This window comes from Delphinus delphis, chromosome 2, assembly GCF_949987515.2.
Source record: "Delphinus delphis chromosome 2, mDelDel1.2, whole genome shotgun sequence".
NCBI classification, from domain to species: Eukaryota; Metazoa; Chordata; class Mammalia; order Artiodactyla; family Delphinidae; genus Delphinus; species Delphinus delphis.
The window spans coordinates 135,328,663-135,348,411 of NC_082684.1; the positions used below are offsets into that span (position 1 = coordinate 135,328,663).

The window sequence follows — 19,749 nt, forward strand, 5'->3', positions numbered from 1 at the left end:
CCTCTAGCCAATGAGTACTTCTGCGTAAGGGTCTGTGGGGAAAGATTTACATTAAAAAGGAAGACAGAGCTGTTAACTACCACCCTCGAGTGGTTAGGGTTTTAGTAAAAAGCCACAGCATCTTTAAAAAATCATGAAAAAACCCAGGTAAATTCTCCTATGAGATATCTTTGGTGTTTGCTTTTACAGTTGGTCCTTGATCAACATGGGTTTGAACTGTGCAGGTCCACTTATACGTGGCTAGTTTTCATTAGTAAATACTACAGTACTAAATGGTCCATGGTTGGTTGAATCCAGGGATGCGAAGGAATCTCGGATACTTGGAAATTGGGGGCCGACTAAATTGTATGCAGATTAACCCCCTCATTGTTCAAGGGTCAACTGTATATTTTTAAAGTACACACAGATAAGCACCGCCTCCCCCAAACATTCTCAGTAAGATATATCTACTTCAACAGGAGAGTTACTTTTTCTAATGTACACAGAATTAGAAAGCTGTTTTTGACATCAAAGAGAATGCTTTTCATAAATTTCCAATAGTCAGGGGGATTACAAATTCTCTGAGGAAAACATGTAGCAAACATTTTAAGTGACATGTTTCAAAATGAATTCAGGAATGGATTGTAAGACATTGCTCCCAGTAACATGAGTTGCGTGAACTAAATGAAAATTTCCTCATAAACCGAGACCTTAGAAAAAGTTTCCATCCTGCCCTAATCTGTGGGTTAAAAGCATGGTTTAAGACAGCTTAAAATTGTACTATTTTAACACTTGCTCTTTACTATAAGAAAAGGAGAAACAGCAATATCAAAGTCTGTTTTATGATCTTATAACCATACTGTTATACTGTTTTGCCCAGGTTTTTAAAGGGAGACGCTGTTATCAGGTTTTATCACACACTTTTGATAGCAACATACTACATGAAATCATCTTCATAAATTTTGTATTAAGGTAGCAGTGCCAGTACATGAAATTGATTCAAAATGCTTAAGATACTCACTTACTTTTTAACAGTTACACCATGCAGTGACATATCTTCTATTTCGCAAGAATCTGATGATGCAACATCATTGTAATTGATTCATTTCTCAATTAAATAAAGCTACTGTGCTTTCCTTTATATGAATGCCACATAGACCATAGAGTTAGATGTATTATCTCCTTCCTCTGTCTCAGATATATGGCCTTAAGTGCTATATTCTGTTCCTCTGTTAATTCCACCAGAAAAATTTAATGTCACGGTCATATTTTTCAAATTCTGAACTGCCATAAACTCAACTGTATTTATATTAGGCATATTTTTCACTGCTAAACTCTTTGTTGTTTACCTTTTTCAAGATCACATTACTGTACAGGCGCAGCAATCATAAAACAGATCCAGACAGAGTCAGCCTCCAGTCGTGGCCTCTGCTTTTGCACACAGTTCATGAAAAAGCGAAGCCCCTAGTTCTGAAGCACATTAAAAGTGGTACTAAGGGTCCTCGATATAAAATGTTAGCTTCGTGAATGCCTCTCTTTATTCTGGGTCTGCCTTGCAAATGCTTAGCTGTGAGAGCAGAGTTCAGAGGGACACAATAACATTGTTAGGGCTCATGTACTGCCTGCACCTCCCAACATATGAGATGCTGTTTATAAGTAACTTGTCCAAGTCCACCTTCCTGCCTGTACATTTTGCTTGCGTTGAGCTTTCTATGTCTAACTGATACTTGGGGACAAAGAACAGAATGATAATTGCTCCAGTCATAGGCTTTGCTAATCAGTCTCTAGAACTAGTAGCATTTTGAAACACTATTTAGACAAACCTCTTCCCTCTTCTGGGCATAGATTTTTTTTTTTTTTTCTTTCATCAGCCATTAGGTTCAAGATTTTAAGCCACACTAACAGGGGATAGTTATGCCTCATTCTAATATAAGACAGACCCTTATGTGTTTAAATGGGGAAGAATGACTTCACAACAGGCAGGCCTAAAAATGAGTTAGGTCTGAAATTTAGGGTATTACTGCAGTCATATTTACCTTGTATTTCCTTGCAAGGGCCATACAGTTGAGTTGGCAATTAAAAAGCTCCCATAATATGACTTGTGACTTGGGAAAACAAACCTGGAAAGGAAACTGCCAATGCAAAAGTTTGCTCATGGGGCCTCAGCTATTTAATCAATGACTGGTGATAAAAATCAACTTTGGAAGGCTCACATTACGCCTCTATCTCTATAGGGGTACTTTTTACACACACAGTGGTAAAGCAGACCTTGCTACCAGCGCTTTTATATTATATTCAGAAGCACAATCAGAAAACTGAAATGAATCCACCTATGTAACTTAGAGAAGACACCAGCTATAGCTTTCATTTTCTCTTCTACTCTCTGAAATTATGGCCTGCCCTGCAGCTCTTGTCTGAGAGATTAATGTGTGACCTGGGTCAGATCTTCCAATATCAGTTGACAAATTTTCTCTTTACATATTTACTGCTTTTCAAGCTTGTGTTATTTTCTCTTAAATAGAAAACAGAAATATAAAATTAAATTATTTGGTTGGGATTTTAAAAGAATATCGTTTTTATTTGTTGTGCTCCTGGCATCACATTCTAGCTTTCAATGTTGAACTCTATTCTCTTTTTAAATTTCAAATTTTAGAAACTGTAGTTATTTTGCAAGGACTCTTTTTTTTGGGGGGGGGGGTCCTTTTTTGGCCGCACCACGCAGCATGCGGGATCTTAGCTCCCCGACCAGGGATCAAATCCGTGCCCCTTGCATTGGAAGTACAGAGTCTTAACCATTGGACCTCCAGGGAAGTCCCAAGGACTCTCTTTTCAAATCAGATTCATTAAGCTATAACTCTGGCTAAATATAAACAGGGATTATGGCAAACTGAGATTTTATATTCAAAATGAAGAATAATAACCTAATTTTTTTTTCTTTTTGAGATGGAAGGGACCTCCAAGATCTACGCATTTTGCTGTTAGGGAAACTGACGCTCAGAGGGGAACAGTGCCCAAGGCCACAGATAGAACCTGGCTTAGAACTGACTGCTGACTCACAAGGCTCCCTAGTATGGGGACAAATGCATAAACTTTGGAGTCAGAAAGATCCCTGGAATTCCTGTCAGATCCCCATGGCTTCAGAAGCTCCCTCCCTTCACTAGGCTTAGGGCTCTTGTCTAGAAAGTAAAGGATGAGCTAGAGGGGCCCAAAGACCCCCCAACCCCCAAGCTGCCCATTCAAGCACCATGATTCTTTTTCCTACCTGAAGGAGAGCTGACACTGGCACTCAATCTGATTGTATCTGGCACTGTGCTGGGTGATAAGACTTAGGGTCACATCACCTCCAATCCATCATAACTTGCAAAAACAAAGTGCCCAAATCTCAAAAAGCCCTCAGTGAGAGAAAAAAATCACTTCCACATGACCACAAACTGAATACATACTGCTTACTAACACTAACTTAAAATAAGAGTACCCAAACAAAGGACTGTTTTTTTGAAAAGGAACAGAACGAAACTTACCCGGGTTAACTACAAATGGGAATTTTGGCAAACTGATATTTTTAGACGCTGAATGTATTATGAGACAAAATAAATGAATAATATATATTATTTCTGATAATATAAATGAACAAAAACAATTCACTTGTGCTATCCTATCTCCCCTTTTCATCAGCCTCTGTCCTTGTTCAAGTTCTTATCATGCCTGTGAATCTATTAGCATAGCTTGTATAGGACAAAACAAAACAGCAACAAAAAGTAACTCATATCACTTATTTAAACACAAATCAATCACTTAAAAATAAGTGACAAGAGGATTTAGAAAGGGGCTACTCAATAAGGTGTAAGAAGGTCACTGTGATTCCCACATTCTAAGATCCACTCACTGGCACCTTCTCCCTGCCCCACATCCCAAACTCCGGCCGGGGTGCTGCATTCAGGAGTGACCAGTTTTAAAAAGTTAAAAATAGATATCCCTGAATTTAACAAACAGCTGGGCGGGCTAGAAAGGCTCCAAGATGCCTAGAGGAGGGCACAGCTCAGATGGGACCAGGCAGAAAATCAGCACAGCCATAAATTAGGTCACTTGGCTCTTACTGCTTCCCGAGTTATCAAGGACAATGCATTGTCACACAACACACAACAGCTGGAGCACCAAGGTACGGTGCAACATCATTCATGTGCTGGGTCTGCCAATCAGTGAGCAGGAAAAAAAGGACCTGATTGCCAGCGTATACTCTTTTATCCCTTGTGTATGTAAAATTGACATAGCTCAGGTCCTCCCCCACACAGGTGTACAAGAGCCACAGAGTGAATCATCTCCCAGGCAGGTAAATGAGAATTATAATATTTAGTTAGACCTAAATTCCGTGAGAAAAGCAGGGGCTTAGGATCACAATTCAAAACGACCAATGTGAATTACAAAACTGACCTTTTCCCTAACGGTACAGGTCTGGTCAAGGAGTCCATTAAGCACTAGCTTTTCAAAGAAGATTTTAGACATCTGCTGTATCAAACTTTTCTCTTTTCTTTGCTCCAAAAAATGTGTGGTCTTATTTCAGAATCTAGGAAGAATATCTGTTCTTTGTGTATGGGAGAGGGGTGAGTGGGGGAGGTGTTGCTTTTTCTGAGAAAGGCCTGTTGATCATTCTGCTCCTTATGGTCAAATAAATCTGCCATAGCAAAAGTTATTTTACTGTGTCAAAATGTCCGAAGGGTTTTTTCTGGAGCTATCAGTTAGTTTGCATCTCTATTAGCTTAAATCCCCCACATGCCACAGAGTCCAGAACGATGTTCGAGGTCAAGTAGTCCAATTCCTTGTTCCATGTAGAAATTCACTTTATCACCAGGGACTTCCCTGGTGATCCAGTGGTAAAGAATCGCCTTCCAATGCAGGGGACATGGGTTCGATCCCTGGTCAGGGAACTAAGGTCCCACATGCCGCAGGGCAACTAAGCCCACGTGCCTCAACTAGAGAGCCCGTCTGTCACAAACTAGAGAGCCCATCTGTCGCAAACTAGAGAGCCCATGCACCCTGGAGTCTAGGCGCCTCAACTAAAGAGAGAAAACCTGCATGCCACAACTAGAGAGAAGCCCGCACACCGCAACAAAGAGCCCGCGTGCCTCAATGAAAGATCCTGCGTGCCACAACTAAGACCCGATGCAGCCAAGAATAATTAAAAAAAAACAAAGAAAAAAAAGAGTGGGGGAACCAAAGAAAAATAAATATTCCTGACAGACAGCTAGCCTATCTTTGCCAGAAGACTTCCAGTGACGGGATTCCAACAATTCTATCTTGGGTAGCTTGAATTGTTAGGAAGTTCATTCTTATTTTGAGTCCAAATATGTCTTCCTATAAGATGTGCCCATGGTCTGGAGCTGTAGTGATTAAGTCTAATGACAGCTCTTCACATATCTGAAGATAGCTGTCATGCCTCCACAATGTTTTCTTTCCTGAACAAACATCCTATTGATATTTTCTTCCTAGGATCATTTGCTATGTTTGGTTGCCCTCTATCCTTCTCCCTTCCATTAGTAATGACACTCTAACAGCATTTCCCCACCCCTAAGCAGCCCACGTGCTTCGTGGGAAGAAGACTTCGCTCCCAGCTTTAGAGATGGGGCATGTGGTTCAGGCCTAAACTAGTTGGCATCACCTAAATGCCCTGGGTGCAGGGAGTTAAACAGGTCCAATCAAACTGAAGCCCAGAGCCTCTGGTTGCTTGTGGGGGAAAAAGAGACCATCTCTTTCCTTCTAAACTGGGAAGCAGGTCACCCCAGGAACTCTACAGCCATTCTTGGTCTGTGAAGGGAGAAGCCTAATAAGAATAGAGCTCAAAGTGACTTACCGGATAAAGTTCTACCTAAAACCAGCGATATTTAGATTTTCGGTCATGTAATTCAATAAATTTCCCTTATGACTGAGGCAACTTTGAGTTGGGTTTTCTGTGAGCTGAACCAGAAAGCTGTCTAGAAGGACCCAAGCATGATTTCACATTCTCCTTTGAGGTTATCTTTCTCTGAGTGTGGTACCATATGTGTATGCTCCTCGTAAAGTGTGATATCCACTCCTGAACACATACCTTGCACTGGCTCATATCACCTTGCTTTGGACACTATACACTATTTAGGAGACTGTCATAGAGGCTACAAGTGCATTCACATTTTTGATAGCCACGCCACATAGTTGGCTCAGTGGAGAGAAACAGAGAAGTGTGTAAGTCTTGGGCTGAAAAAGAATTACTTCTTTCCTGTACTCTTCTATTTCTTATGTGTTTCACACAGAGTATTTGAGAGTCAAAATGAGTGGATCATTAAACCAATCACAGAATCTAGACAAGTCTGATGAAGTTTCTACCTGTTGTCTCTCCCCTCTAACTGACAGAAAGTGCATCAGCCTTTTATTTGTTTGGCTGAGGAGAGTCTTGCCCAACACTGAAGCAGACTCATAGACTTGGTGTCTGAAAGCACCTGAAAGGTTTTTTAATCTGACCTAGCTTCCGCCCCATCTGACCCTTGAATCCCTCCTTTACGCCCCTGCTGACCGAACTTCTGTCTGAATACATACAGTAACGCGGAGCTTACGTTTTCTGACTGTCCATTCTACCTCCTGTTCCAGTTCTACACTAACAGAACAAATCCACATCCTTTCTTAGAGAGAATCCTCAAATATCTGAAGACAACTATCACATCTCCTTGGAAGCTTTTATTCTTCAGGTATTAATGCTGGCAGGGTAGAGTGGAAATACAGACATGGAAGAAAAGGGGATGAAATTATTAATTTAAAGCCTAAGGATGTGTATTGATTCTTAGTTCCTGCTGATTCTAAAACATGCTATTGCCAACATGTAAAAAAAGTAAAATTAAACTAAATTATCAATTCATATATGTTTATGAAGTACTTACTCTGTGCCAGCTACTGTACTAGACTCTAGGACTCAGATGATGGATAAGATATAATTGCTGGTCCACAAAAACAAAGTGACTTATTAAGTTCCCTGAAATTTAGTGGCAGAGCTGAGACTTACACACAGGGCTTGCACACACCTCTAAATGTCACTGAATGTTTGTATAAAATATAGTTCGCTGGATTCAGGACACTGTAAATTTCTAAGGCAGCTTCGCCATGCCCCCCAAAACAGCTCATGTTTTTAGGCATTGCGAGGAAGGTTTTCTTTGTGAGCTAAGACTCCACATTTCGCTTTTTTTTTCTTTATCCGTGATATATCTGACAACATTTTTTGGCCTGCTGAGATTCTGAGATAAGCTGTAACTGCAGCCAACACATGGTTCATACAGGATTAGGAAAGAAAAAACATCTTGAAATACAGTCACATATAACCATGTTAATTAACATGTGTCTTACTGGCTTGACTGTAAATTCAAAATAGGTTTAAAGAGAAGAAGTCATGGATCTAGAATGAACTGAAGAAACTCTGACTTCTGTTTCAGTTTCAGTTCGCACCTCTCATATTTTGATATAAGTAAAATAAGGTTTCAATAAACTCTAAGGGAGGACATGGGGAGATGGTGTTGAGTAAGGTGGCTGAAGGTGTAGAAAAGAGGAGGAAACTGTTCGTACAAGATGAAAGGAGACCACACAAGTATCTAGTCCAGCATTTTTCAGTCTTTGTTTACCAAATAACTCTTAGTTCATACAAGATATTACTTAGACACATTTTGAAAATTAACAGATAATGTGTTTGTGTGTGCATGCATGTGTGTATGTGCCAGAGAGTGGATGCCCACCTACTGTATTTGGCACGTGACTGACCTAGGCCACCTCCATCAGTTTCCAGATGAGAAAACTGAGGTCTGAAAAGAAATAAGGTCAAAAAACTAATAGGAACAGCCAGGACCAGAACTCAGGTTAACTCTGTGTGTGTGGCTGGGTGGAAACCATATACTGATAATGATTCAATTTGTCTCTTGTTGGGTGTGTCACTTGTTGTACCCCAGTTGCCTCTGCCCTGAGTCACTGAGCATTTCCAGCTGCCTGGCTACCAAGGAGGCATAGGGCTGACCAAAGAGCAGGGGCTGGAGGGAGGCCTTTAGCCGGGAACATTCTTTTGTTTACTGTATTTTATCAAACTAGAGCTAGGACTGGGGTCGAGGTCTCCTCATGCCCAGAATGGTGCTCTCTGAAACCTGTTTCTGAACACAAAACAAGACAAGCTCCATCAGCCTCTTTGGTCTTTCTTTCCCCAGACTTCCTTACCTTCCCCCCATGGTGTCACCAACTATAGACCTTGACAGTGTACAGCACAACAGAGTCTACACTTGGTTCTAGTTGCTTTCCTCAGTTTCCCACAATTCTTTGGGGACGACACCTTGGCTCTGAGCGTAAACAGACAACTGCCTCCTTTCTTAGCTCCTAGCAGTCCCTGGCACCCTCTTTCCACCTGGTGTGTCCTGGGCAATCTCCAGTCTTAAATCGAATCAGCTCTTTGCTCCTTTTAGGCAACTCACTGACTTTTCAATGAACTTAGCTTGTCTGTTTTATTGGCACTAAAGAAGGTTGGGTTCTTAGCATCATTAACATTTTAGTTGAGGAAGAATTCCCAGACTCCCCAGGCATTAATCCAGAACGGTTAAATATCTAAAAAGTAATCTGTACTCAAACAAAGCTTGGCCAGGTCTGCCCCCTTTTTAACTTGGATGCCAATGAGCCCCTAGCCCCACATCTACCCAAGTTTTCTATACTGAATGGTGATAAATAAACACTGGAGTACAAATAAAGTTGATGTCTTTGTCTGTTGGCAGGCACGAAGCATCCTACAACAGTGATTTCCATCTCTGTAGACACACCAGTGGGAGGCAGTACTTGAGAGGATGGGTGTGTGAAATAAGGATAGCTATTTGGGCTCAAAGCCTCTGGGTGCCTTCTCTCACTTTCTCCCCCTGCCCCATCCCTCTAGAGTGGGAGACAGTCTGATCCTGTTGCCAAATATCTGGTAATCATCAGTGAGTCATTTAATGGCTATGGACCCCCCTTCTCCTCCTCTGTAAAATAAATGAGTTGGACTAGACCATTGTAAGATCTCCTCACATCCTAAAATTCTATGATTCCATGAGGTAGTACCAATGAAACCAAAGGGGGAAAAATGGAAGGCCTTCCAGACCACAAAGATTAAGAGGAAAAGAAGATGGCGAAGTAACCCCTGAAAGCCAGGCTGGGCACCAAGTTCATTACTTCAACCGTCAATTCTATTTCTGGGCTAAACTGATTATTTAAAAATTGTAAAAGAATCATGGTCCCCAGTTACTGAATTAAAAATGATTAGATTCTGCATATAATTCTATATATTAATGATGGTGATTGTGAATGATAAATGATAACACAAAAAAGAAAGACTGTAAAGGAGGGCTCTTATGGGATCAGAAAAGTAATTCATTTTAGTCCTAACTGGAGTGAGACATGGTCATATATTTTCAGAGTTACATAGGTAAATCCCTAAAGTACTTTCTGGAAATATAAATAATACTAATATTACCTTGCTCTTATTTACCACCTTATTTTTTTCAAAGTGGTCTCTTAGGTATTAGCTCATTTGATCATGACGACCAATCCTCCAGCAGTCTAGAAAATGTTCTACGATATGCCAAGTTAAATTCATAAAGGGTGGCAGGGAACCCCTCAGAGGCATGTGCCAACTGACCTTAGGGTAGAAATCTTAAAATGCAGTGATTTCTAACCTCAGACTGGCTCTCAGTCATCTCAAAGGGATTCATGAAATTCTCAAGCTTAATTTCATTATCTGGTCTCGGCTACATGTGCCATCTCCATCCTGATACAGCACTTCTCTCCTCTACCATTCTACCAACATTTTCTTACTTCCCTCCCAGTGTTGCTTTAAAAGTCATCTAAGGACATTCCCAAACTATTAGGGAGATGAATGTCACAATAGCAGTAGTAACCTATTGAGTTGAAGTACTTACTGCAAGGACACCAAATACAACATGCTGCTTTAGACCTTTATCTTTTACAAGATGACTCTCCTCTTGACTAGAATACCTGGAAAGTTCTTTTCCATCCTTCTAGGCTTAGAGCTCAGCTCAAGCATCATCTACCCTGTGAAACCATAGTTTCCTAAAGTGAGCTGACCTCTTACTCTTGAGGCCAGAGCATAGTACCTCCTGTAGGGCTCCTTTTATATCAACTGTCATTTACGTTTTTCTTCCCACTGCATTGGACTCTTTGACAGCAGAGACCACATCTGTTCCATTTCCGTACTCCCAGTGCTTAGCACAGTGCCAGGACAGAGTAGATGCTCAATGACAAATACATGTTCAATTAAACTGAGATGTATGTCATAAAATAGTTTAGAAGGTGCTATAAAACCAAACCAACATTGGGTTAGTGCTTTTTAAAAAAATAGAGGCAATCACTAACCTAGCTGGCTAACTACATATACCTCAACTGAGGTATTAACAAGTAATTTATCTTTAATGGAAAGTTTCACATTTCTAAGCTACACACACTTGGAGGATAATTCCTCTTCCATTTCTGCTCCATTTTAAAGATATAGTGGGAACCCACCTCCTGTCTTCAGCATAGACTAAGCAAATAAAATTATGAGACCTCTTGATAAGTATGAAATAGACATTGGGAGAAAAATCTGACACAGGCAATTTAAAAATTTCTGGGAAGAAGCAAATGTGTATCAGTGAACACCTTCATATCACCTAAATTTCACTTCTGCATTTTATGGAACATAAAATCTGATTTTATGGCTTGAAATATCAGTATATTTTAACTGTTTATATCCTCAATAGTGAGGATGAAAATAAACAATGAATTAAAACATGTAGGCTAGAAATGTTTGGAAAAATAAAACTGCACACATATCACTCTTTTGGACTCTTGCCAATTAAAGGTTAGAACCTGAAGTTGGGGTAATAACCCACTGCTGTTTTCTTCTTTGACCAGAGATCTCACACAAAATCTGGATACTTACAGTTTACTAAAATCCTTGATGTTCAAATTTCAAAAAGTTCATGCAACAAAGGATAGATTCCAAACACTTCTTTTCAAAGAAGGCAAACTTTTTAGGTTTAATTTTGCAATACTAGGTTGGTTTAGGCATAATTAGTACATTACTACATAAATAAGACAGTGATATCTATAGTGTGAATTTAACGCTGAATATAAAACCATATTAAATTGTCAAAATTAGGATTAATAATAATATACTCAAAGGACTTTAAAACATGAATAAAATTAGGTGTAAAAACTCTAGTATTTTGGGGCTTCCCTGGTGGCGCAGTGGTTGAGAGTCCGCCTGCCGAGGCAGGGGACGTGGGTTCGTGCCCCGGTCTGGGAAGATCCCACGTGCCGCGTAGCAGCTGGGCCCGTGAGCCATGGCCACTGAGCTTGCGCGGCCGGAGCCTGTGCTCCACAACGGGAGAGGCCACAGCAGTGAGAGGCCCGCGTACCGCAAAAAACCACCACCACCAACAACAAAAAAACTCTAGTATTTTGACATTAACTTTTGAAAAATGTTTAATATTTTAAAATAGTTTTAAGAACATATGCTTTCTACTTTATTACAAGACAAATACTCTATCCAGAGCACAATTTATTACTACAAAATAAACGTATGTTTAAAAGACAGTCTGTCAATTGAAAAAAAAAAACCTCACACACATTAAAATAGCAGGTTTCCAGGCCAAGTTAAACAAAATATTTTCTACTTGACAAGCTGCTTACATTTAAATGAAAACAGGGCAATTGTGGTCAATAATATGGATTGCATATAATAAAAAGGACCTTAGATCATGTTAATACAAGGATCAGAAAGCAGTAACTTAAATTAAAACCACCCAATTATTTAGCAAACTTTCAGATACAGCAAATAAATTAATCTGTTTTAAATGAAAGTGCTCAGATAAGTAGCTTTTTGACCTATGAGTAAGTCTCACTAGCAGCAATCACAGCAAAGCAAGGATCTGCTGAAGCAAGGCAAAGCCCCCAAATCAAACAAATGGTATCAGTAATCAAAAAGCATTTGCAAAACATATTTCCTTGGTTAGTAGCAGGGGGTTCTGAGCAAATGCCGCCTACAGCTTCCTTCATACTTTGATATACAGTGTACGGGGGGGTGAACACATGTTTCTCTTACCCATGAACAAATGGGGTATTTTGCTTTTTAACAACAGGATATTTTCATTTCTGTACTGTCTTGTGAAAAAGGCCAGTCATTATACTATTAAGAATACATGTCTTTCACTTAAAATCCTCTATTATCCACTTATGTTTAACTTGTATTGGGATTTAAGAATGCGTCTTTATTGAGACAAGTAATATGTCATCATTTTGTTCAGCTAACAGGCCTGACAGACCCTGTCTCCTTGAGTTAAGCACAGCAGATCTCTATTTCGTACGTTGGTGGCAAAAGGTGGCAGAATAAATGAGAAATGCCAATTGGTAGTAAAGATTTTTAATCCCAAAGATGCAGACTTTCCTTTTGCCTTGGCCTTAATTATTCTATTTGGCCAGATGATGGTATGCTTTTTCAATAAAAGTGATCTCTATATATTGTAATAATTTATTTGGATGCCATTGTTATGTATTTTAACAAATAACATCACTATTCACTATATCTCATATTTTTGATCCTTTTTACTACTTATCACCTTCTTTATTTGAAACAGATTTTTAACAGATAATCTTGATCATTACAACAATATCTCGCTTCCATTTTATTCAAATAATTCTTAAAAACAGCTTAAAAAGCCGTTTGGAATAACATCAAGCTTGCCATCAATCAAACGAAAAAATTCCGCTGGCGGTTGTATAAACATCAGATCAAGTCTGATGTCTTCAAGGATTTCAGAGTGAACCATAAAAAACTCCATTAACTTCTGACAAAGAATGCAAATTAATCACAACATGGGGTGAAATGAAATTAAAGGCTCTTTTCTAATCAATGACAAGGCAGGATGAAATATTTGTTACTCTCTCTGCACTCAGACTGCCTAGGATGTTTGCACTTCCCTCGCAAAGCCCCAAATGTAAGGTGTGAGTACAGATTCACCCAGTTGCTGTTTAGCCCTCCCCGCCTCCCCCACCCCCGCCCCCCAGAGCTATCTGCTTACAAGTCGTGGAGATTCACAGAACACACTAATCATCTGAATCTCAGGTGCATCCAATTTGTTATTCACACTCTCCCATGCCAGTGAAAAGCCTGGCGCAGACAGATGCACCAGGAACCCTAAATGACAGTTTTGGCCTCCGGAAGTACAATCACTACAGCAAAATCTAGTACAGCCTCCAGGTGAAATGTCTGGAGCTCCATATGGAGCAGGGAAAATTAACAACAAGATGAAAATCACTGCAGCAGCGGGGAGTCGGAATTTTTGAAAAAAAAAATGAAATTTAAAGATGAAGAAAGAGAAGTAATAAATTAATGGGGTGTGAAAACATTCAAAGCTTTACAATACCAGGGGCACTATTTGCTCAGATTTTTTTCCTTTTTTTAACTTCAGGTCATTTTGATGTAACTTATTAACCAAGATCGGGAAATGCAGCCAAAAGAAGAGCATTTTTACACATGCAAAAGTACCGTAAATACATTTGTATCTATATTATCTTCACTTTCCTGTGGCATCTTGCTTACCAATTTCCAAACGCCAGAGCTGGCACATCCCCTGAGAAGTCTCCGTAATGGATTTACCATCATCCTAATGCAGGGTACTGTTGTAAAGTTTGAATGAAGGATGACAGTCTTTAGCAGGCCATCTTTTTCATTTCTCCTAAATTATGGTGTCGTTAAACAAACCGTTGCCCACCATCACGTTTTTTAAGCCAACTGGATTTGGACCTACATGATTAACTATACACAGCTCTAGTCCTTGTCCGGACTTGCACATTTTTCCCGATGACTATTAAAGCTAAATTGTTCAAGAAATTGAGATACTATCTGTTTACCAGATGTTTAAAAACACAAGTTTTCATTATGCTATTGCGGAATATCCTTCACAGGCACGCAGAGTTTAATGGCACTGGGGTCAGTGAGAGCTCTTGGGTCCCTCCAGATCCATCACTCTGCTAAACACATGGTAAGAAAAGCAAAAGGGCTCTAGGGAATGGTCTTGTCATCATCTTCCATGGCACAACCCTTCTCATCTACACAGGAGGCCTCCTGAGGGCAGAGAAGGAGAGCCAGGAGAAGGGCTTGGTGGGGCTGAGTGGGAAGGAGGGCAGTGGTTTGAACAGCAAACCAAAATCAGAGTTCACAGAGCCAGTCATTTGGTTTAGTCGCCTGCAAGCCCTAGATCTAACTGTACCCATTCATCCCCAAGGCAAGGCACCTCATCTCTCTGAGACTCAGTCTGCTCACCTGGAGGCTGGAAATAACAGTCCCGAGTCAGATAACAGCAAGTGCTTTGGAGCTGGATGTCGGAAAGGTGCTAGGTGAATCTGACATCGTTGTTCCTCCTATTATAAGCTGTAGTAATAAGACTGTGTATCTATAATGGCTCCTAACCTTTCTTTCCATAGAGCCCTAAACTGCATGCCAGTGAGGCTACGCAACTTTAAGGCCTAAAGGAAACTAAAATAGACAGTGTTTTCAAATAACAGATAAAAACCCAACCCCCCAAACAATGAAGTTCATGGAGAACGATTATCTCAACAAAAATCCAGTCCTTTAACCTTTATGTTGGTCCCCGGCTACTGACTCTCCCTGCTATCTTCCCAACACCCCTCCCTCATCTGCATCCCCACCAGAATCACACTGTGTCACCGGCAGGAAGAGACGCTGCTAACAACGCTGTCAGCAGCACTGACGCTGGGCTGGGGGAAGGACGAGTCTGTATGCTGGCCTTGCCTCCCCTCTTTCCCTTCTGCTCATTTTACACTCTGCTCCAGCTGCAGCTGGCAGGTTGCAAGCACAGCCTCTTGCAACCTTTGGTTGAGGATTAGAAATTCATATCCATAATCTTATTTGATCTGCATACTTCTAATCAGATAGGGAAGGCAGGTATCAGGATGCTCATTATAGAGATGAGGAAACAGGCCAAAGCAAGAATTAAGGCCTGCAGTGACCCGAGCTTGTTAGAGCTGGGTTCTAATCCTAATCTTCTAGCTCCTGGTCTAGAGTTCTTTCAAACAGGCCAGTCTCCTCAGCTTGCCATTAGTGAAGGCAGCTGAGATCTGGTTCCCTGATTTGACTTTGAGTACCCAGCCCTGGGTACATAAGGGATGCAAAACTGTGAGATCTTAAGGATATATGAAAATCTTTCATGTGTTCAAGGGCCAGACCAGTGGGTAATAATTAAGATGAGGCAGTCCTCAGCCCGGTAAATAAAGCTTTGACTCTATGGTTGCTTTGTAAACTAGTGAGTTACCTATCACTGGAGGTGTTCAACTTTGCTTTTCAGAGATATTGCAGAGAGGTTTGATTCGATGTTGTCTGAGATCACTTTCCACTCCTGAGAGTGTGTGATTCACTCCTGCCTATTCCACTTGGGATTCAATGGCCCCAAACCACCTACAGTACAACAATGAGCAAATCAACCATCCTGTTTGTCCAATTTATGAGGGGAGGCTATCACACAGAGTGGTTAGGGGTTCAAATGAGATAATACGGGCCAAAGAGAAGGTATTATTTCATAATCCAGTCCCTGCGATACTATAAAAATAAACATTTTCCTTCGTGTGCTTTATTTGAAGGCAAAAGGGTAGAAAAGGAATCTATAAAGTAACCTTTCCCAATCTTCAGTCTATAGTACAAACCCTGTAAAATAAATGCCAACTCCATCAAAAGTCATTAATGATTCCAGCAATGAAGTGCACAAACTTCTGTTGAAAGACCTGGGAAATAGGCCTGATGGCATCAAAGCTGCTTCTATTATTTGAAATGAAAGTTCCAATTTGGTGACAATATTCTATCACGATTCAAGGAATACAGTTTTCCCCTCACTCTGGCATAACAGTGATTGCTACCTAGGGAGTTCAACACATTAGAATTTTCCAACTTCCACTCGACTGATGAAGTAAACATATACTTAAACATTCCAGAAAACAATACTGCAAAGGTAGACAGCCTCTTTCTAAATTCGACCAGAGCCTTCAAAAGCTTCATTTGTCAAATGCGATCGTTTCTTAGACTTATCACTTATCAAATCTCGCTGATTAAATACTCTAGGCATTAGGAATCTCAAGAATACAGCTACACTCCCAATCTTTGGTATTTTTCTTTCTTAGATGGCTTATACAAGTTTTCTATTAAGACTTGTTTGAGAGAGAAGTTATATAGTACCTCTTCTCTTCATTTACAAAACTTGAGGGGATTGCGTACACTGGCCAAACAGTGAATTGTTTAAAAATTACTGACAGAATAAGAGGCTTACCAAGATAAATATTCTAATGAGCTATAAATCCTGAAAATGTGATTTTAATTTGATGGGCTACCTAGAGCTAAGCAGCAAGGCTGTACACAGTAAAATCTCACTAACTGCGAGCATGCGTGCCAAGTGATTACACTTAGGATCTTCTCTTTAAGGAAAAGATTATGTTTAAACAAAGAATCCTACAAATTTGAAAAGTGAGACTGACACTCTTGAACCTAACAACTTGGATGGTTTCTCCTCCACTTATCTGATGGCTTTAACTGTAAAAGAAAAAGGATACAAAAGAGACATTTCAGCGTGTGAAGCGGCTTTAAAATGTCCACATGGGTACCAGGACAATTTGCTTAAAACTGCTTATAAAGACGGTAGAGAGAATGAGCCCCATCCTATTATTCAATAACCATGTTTGTGATTCATCTGCATAATCTAACCATGCATAAATTAGTATGTGTAATACAACACTTATTTGCATAATAATAGCAAGTTAATAGATGCTTAAAGAGCAGAGACCAACACCACCTTTAAATCAGACATGCCTCCGGGCACTTTGGCCTGTACAGACCAAGATGCCAGAAAAACAGGGAGCATCAACCAACAGTCAAACCATTCATTTTTCATCCCTCTAGACATTTCACTTATTTCCCCACACACACTGGGGAATCATTTTCAAACCACGAAATAGCTTTATATTTTAAGTGCTAGCACCCTTCTATAATAAAAATCTTAAAGAAATTACTATAGAGATTATTATCAGCAATGGTAACATAATGGACATTTTATTTTCCTAGAAATGTAAATAGGAAGGGCAAATTTTTTAAAAAGAAAATGTTCGAAATCACAGCCACATAAAATTGGAGGCCCATCTATTTGCTTAGCAAAAATAATGACTTAGATTAGATATTTTCACCCTTCACCTCAATCCTTTAATTCAAATACCTAATTGAATCCAAAAACGCAAACAGTGTATCAAGAAAAGGCTGTGCCCCTTTTCCAACCTCAGTAAGAGCACATGCTACTGGGTTGGGATGAGGAAAAACGTTACCAGTGCCACACAAAGGAAGAGCACAATGATGGCTTTCAACCTTTAACAAAGAGGAAAAAAATCTGGAGTATAAAAAAATCAAAAATCAATAGAGACTCCTAAATGACTCCTTTAAGATATCACTTTTCAATTTAACAGGACAGATTTATTTGTATGTGGCTCAAATGTTCACAATTGCTCCCTGCACTTCATACATAGGAATGAATGTCACAGTGGAAAACGGCAGTAATGAACAATCTTACCTGAGGATATGGAAACCTCCCAAGAGCAAGCTGAGAAAGGAAATAATATTTGTCTAGTTATAGATTTGCATGCAGGGCAGATCTTAAGACAGACAAGTACTAAATTTCAGAATTACATCCAGCAAATATAAAAAGCTCACAACCTTAAATGCACAAACTAAATTATTGCTGTAATCACATTGAAAGCTATATATAGAATGAACATTTACATTGGACAATGTTGTATCCCTGATAAAATATTCTATTTTTAACAACTAAACACTACCCTTACATAGTTTCTCTTAGGAATATTGTCAGCTGTACGGGCATTATTCACATTTACAAGTGTACGACAGTTTCTTCTAAACAGAGACGTAAAACCATAGGATACTGTTGGCTTTTCCTCCTGTAAAAATGGAAACACTTAATTGCTCCTAGTCCACAGCTCTGTAGAATTTTCAGTTATAAGTATTATAGGAAGAGCTGTAGGAAATGGGGAGTGGGCCATGTGAAATAGAACATTGTGCCATTATTTTCATTTATTTGTTAGTTTTTTTCATCCATTCATATTTAGAAGAAAAGAGCTACTACTAGTGGGAAAGTGGCAGTTCAAGACTATGAAGTCGGAACTATAGGTCTGAAATTGGGTAACTGAATCCTTACAGCTTCCAATTTTATTTAATTAGTAAACTGCTATGTGTTTCTAGGCCACTCACTTAATTTTGGTCTTTGAATTCTCACCTGTGAAAACAAAATGATTCAACCAGGAATAGGATTGATATGAAGCGATAAGATCAAATTTACCAAACATACCATAATTTATTTAAAGAGAACTGTGGCTAAATTTTGCAACTTCATAATGTGGCCCATCGTCAGGTCTGAAATCCTTTATAGGTATTTGTAAATACTTTCAAAGTAGAATCACTACATCAGGGAACTTTGAAGCTAGAATGGATCCAAGGAAACATCAATCTGTTTTACAGATTAGAACCCCAGAGTCCCATTGAAGGTGTTTCCACACAGTTAATCAGTAGAAGCCTGGGGACTGACCCCAAGACTTGCAACGTAATCCAGGGTTCTTTCCAGCATATTACATTGCTTTTCTAGATCTTGAGAAGTTGTGCACTTATCTCAAAGACACTGACACTGCTCAAACATTTCTGAACTCCTCTTTTGGAACTGTGTTTAGAATCATTTCAAGTCACAGAAGAACAACTACTTCATTTTATTAGAACTGCATCTTATCTTGAGCTTAAAATCATACCCCTCTGGTTTTCTGATCATGTAAATTATTTGTTGACTAAGGTCTGAACGGCCTATGGGTATTACCAAAACCCAAATTCAAAGAAAAAATATTTTGTTCCTTAATAAGGATAGACATGAAGATGCTGAGGTTAATTTTTAAAGTTCTAAAACCAGTTTGAGCAACAGCAATGTAATAGGAATAAACCATATGACCATGCAAGGTGACTACTTGGAAAGGGCCAACACTCATTTGGATGTGTGTGTGTGTGTGTGTATATATGTGTGCGTGTACATATATATATATATATATATCTATATATGAATACGTGGTAAGATTTGTTACCTTGTACTCATTTCTTGTATACTCAGAATTCTCAGATTTTCAAGACATAAAGTTATACTATCATTGTTTCATTTGGTGGATGCCATTAATCTGTTCAACTATAGAGTGAAGGAAAGAGAGTATGGATGTTAATCAAACTCCCTTTCACAGTTTTGTGTGATTATGTCTGTTGTCTATATGCTGCTATTAGTTAGGAAGGGGAGGGACTCAGCTCTCCACTGCCTCCACTCCACCCTCACCCAAAACAGGCTATTGATTTGACTTACATTCTGTAAACACAGTGTGTTTCTGGCCAATGAGAATGTGCACATTGATTCAGAAAGAGCCACTATGGTCTTTTGTGGCAGTAATGGGTGGGCTAGGCATTTGCACCATTCTGTACTGAACTGACAGGCAGTGACAGCTCACCAAAAGCTGTCACCTATCATCACACCCATCCGCAGATTATGAGTTTTACACATTCTTTCATTTGGAAAAAGTAGCAAGAGGAGGGTCTCTCGTCTGAAAAAGCTGACAGCTTAATAACTACTAGAAAACGTTTAGAACATCCTATCTGAAGTCCTT

General features: G+C 39.6%; 1 protein-coding gene across 3 annotated transcripts in view; it reads right to left on the reverse strand.

Annotated features, from left to right (window-relative positions):
* Window positions 1-19,749, reverse strand: part of MAP2K5 (mitogen-activated protein kinase kinase 5) — a 263,527-nt gene that overhangs the window by 62,201 nt on the left and 181,577 nt on the right. For 2 of the 3 annotated variants that reach the window (XM_060005717.2, XM_060005716.2), the window contains exon 17: window positions 17,619-17,648. The exons of the other annotated variant lie outside the window; for it this stretch is intronic. In XM_060005717.2, the coding sequence (XP_059861700.1) occupies window positions 17,619-17,648 (30 nt within the window). The remainder of the gene's footprint in view (window positions 1-17,618; window positions 17,649-19,749) is intronic. 3 annotated transcript variants of the gene reach the window in all.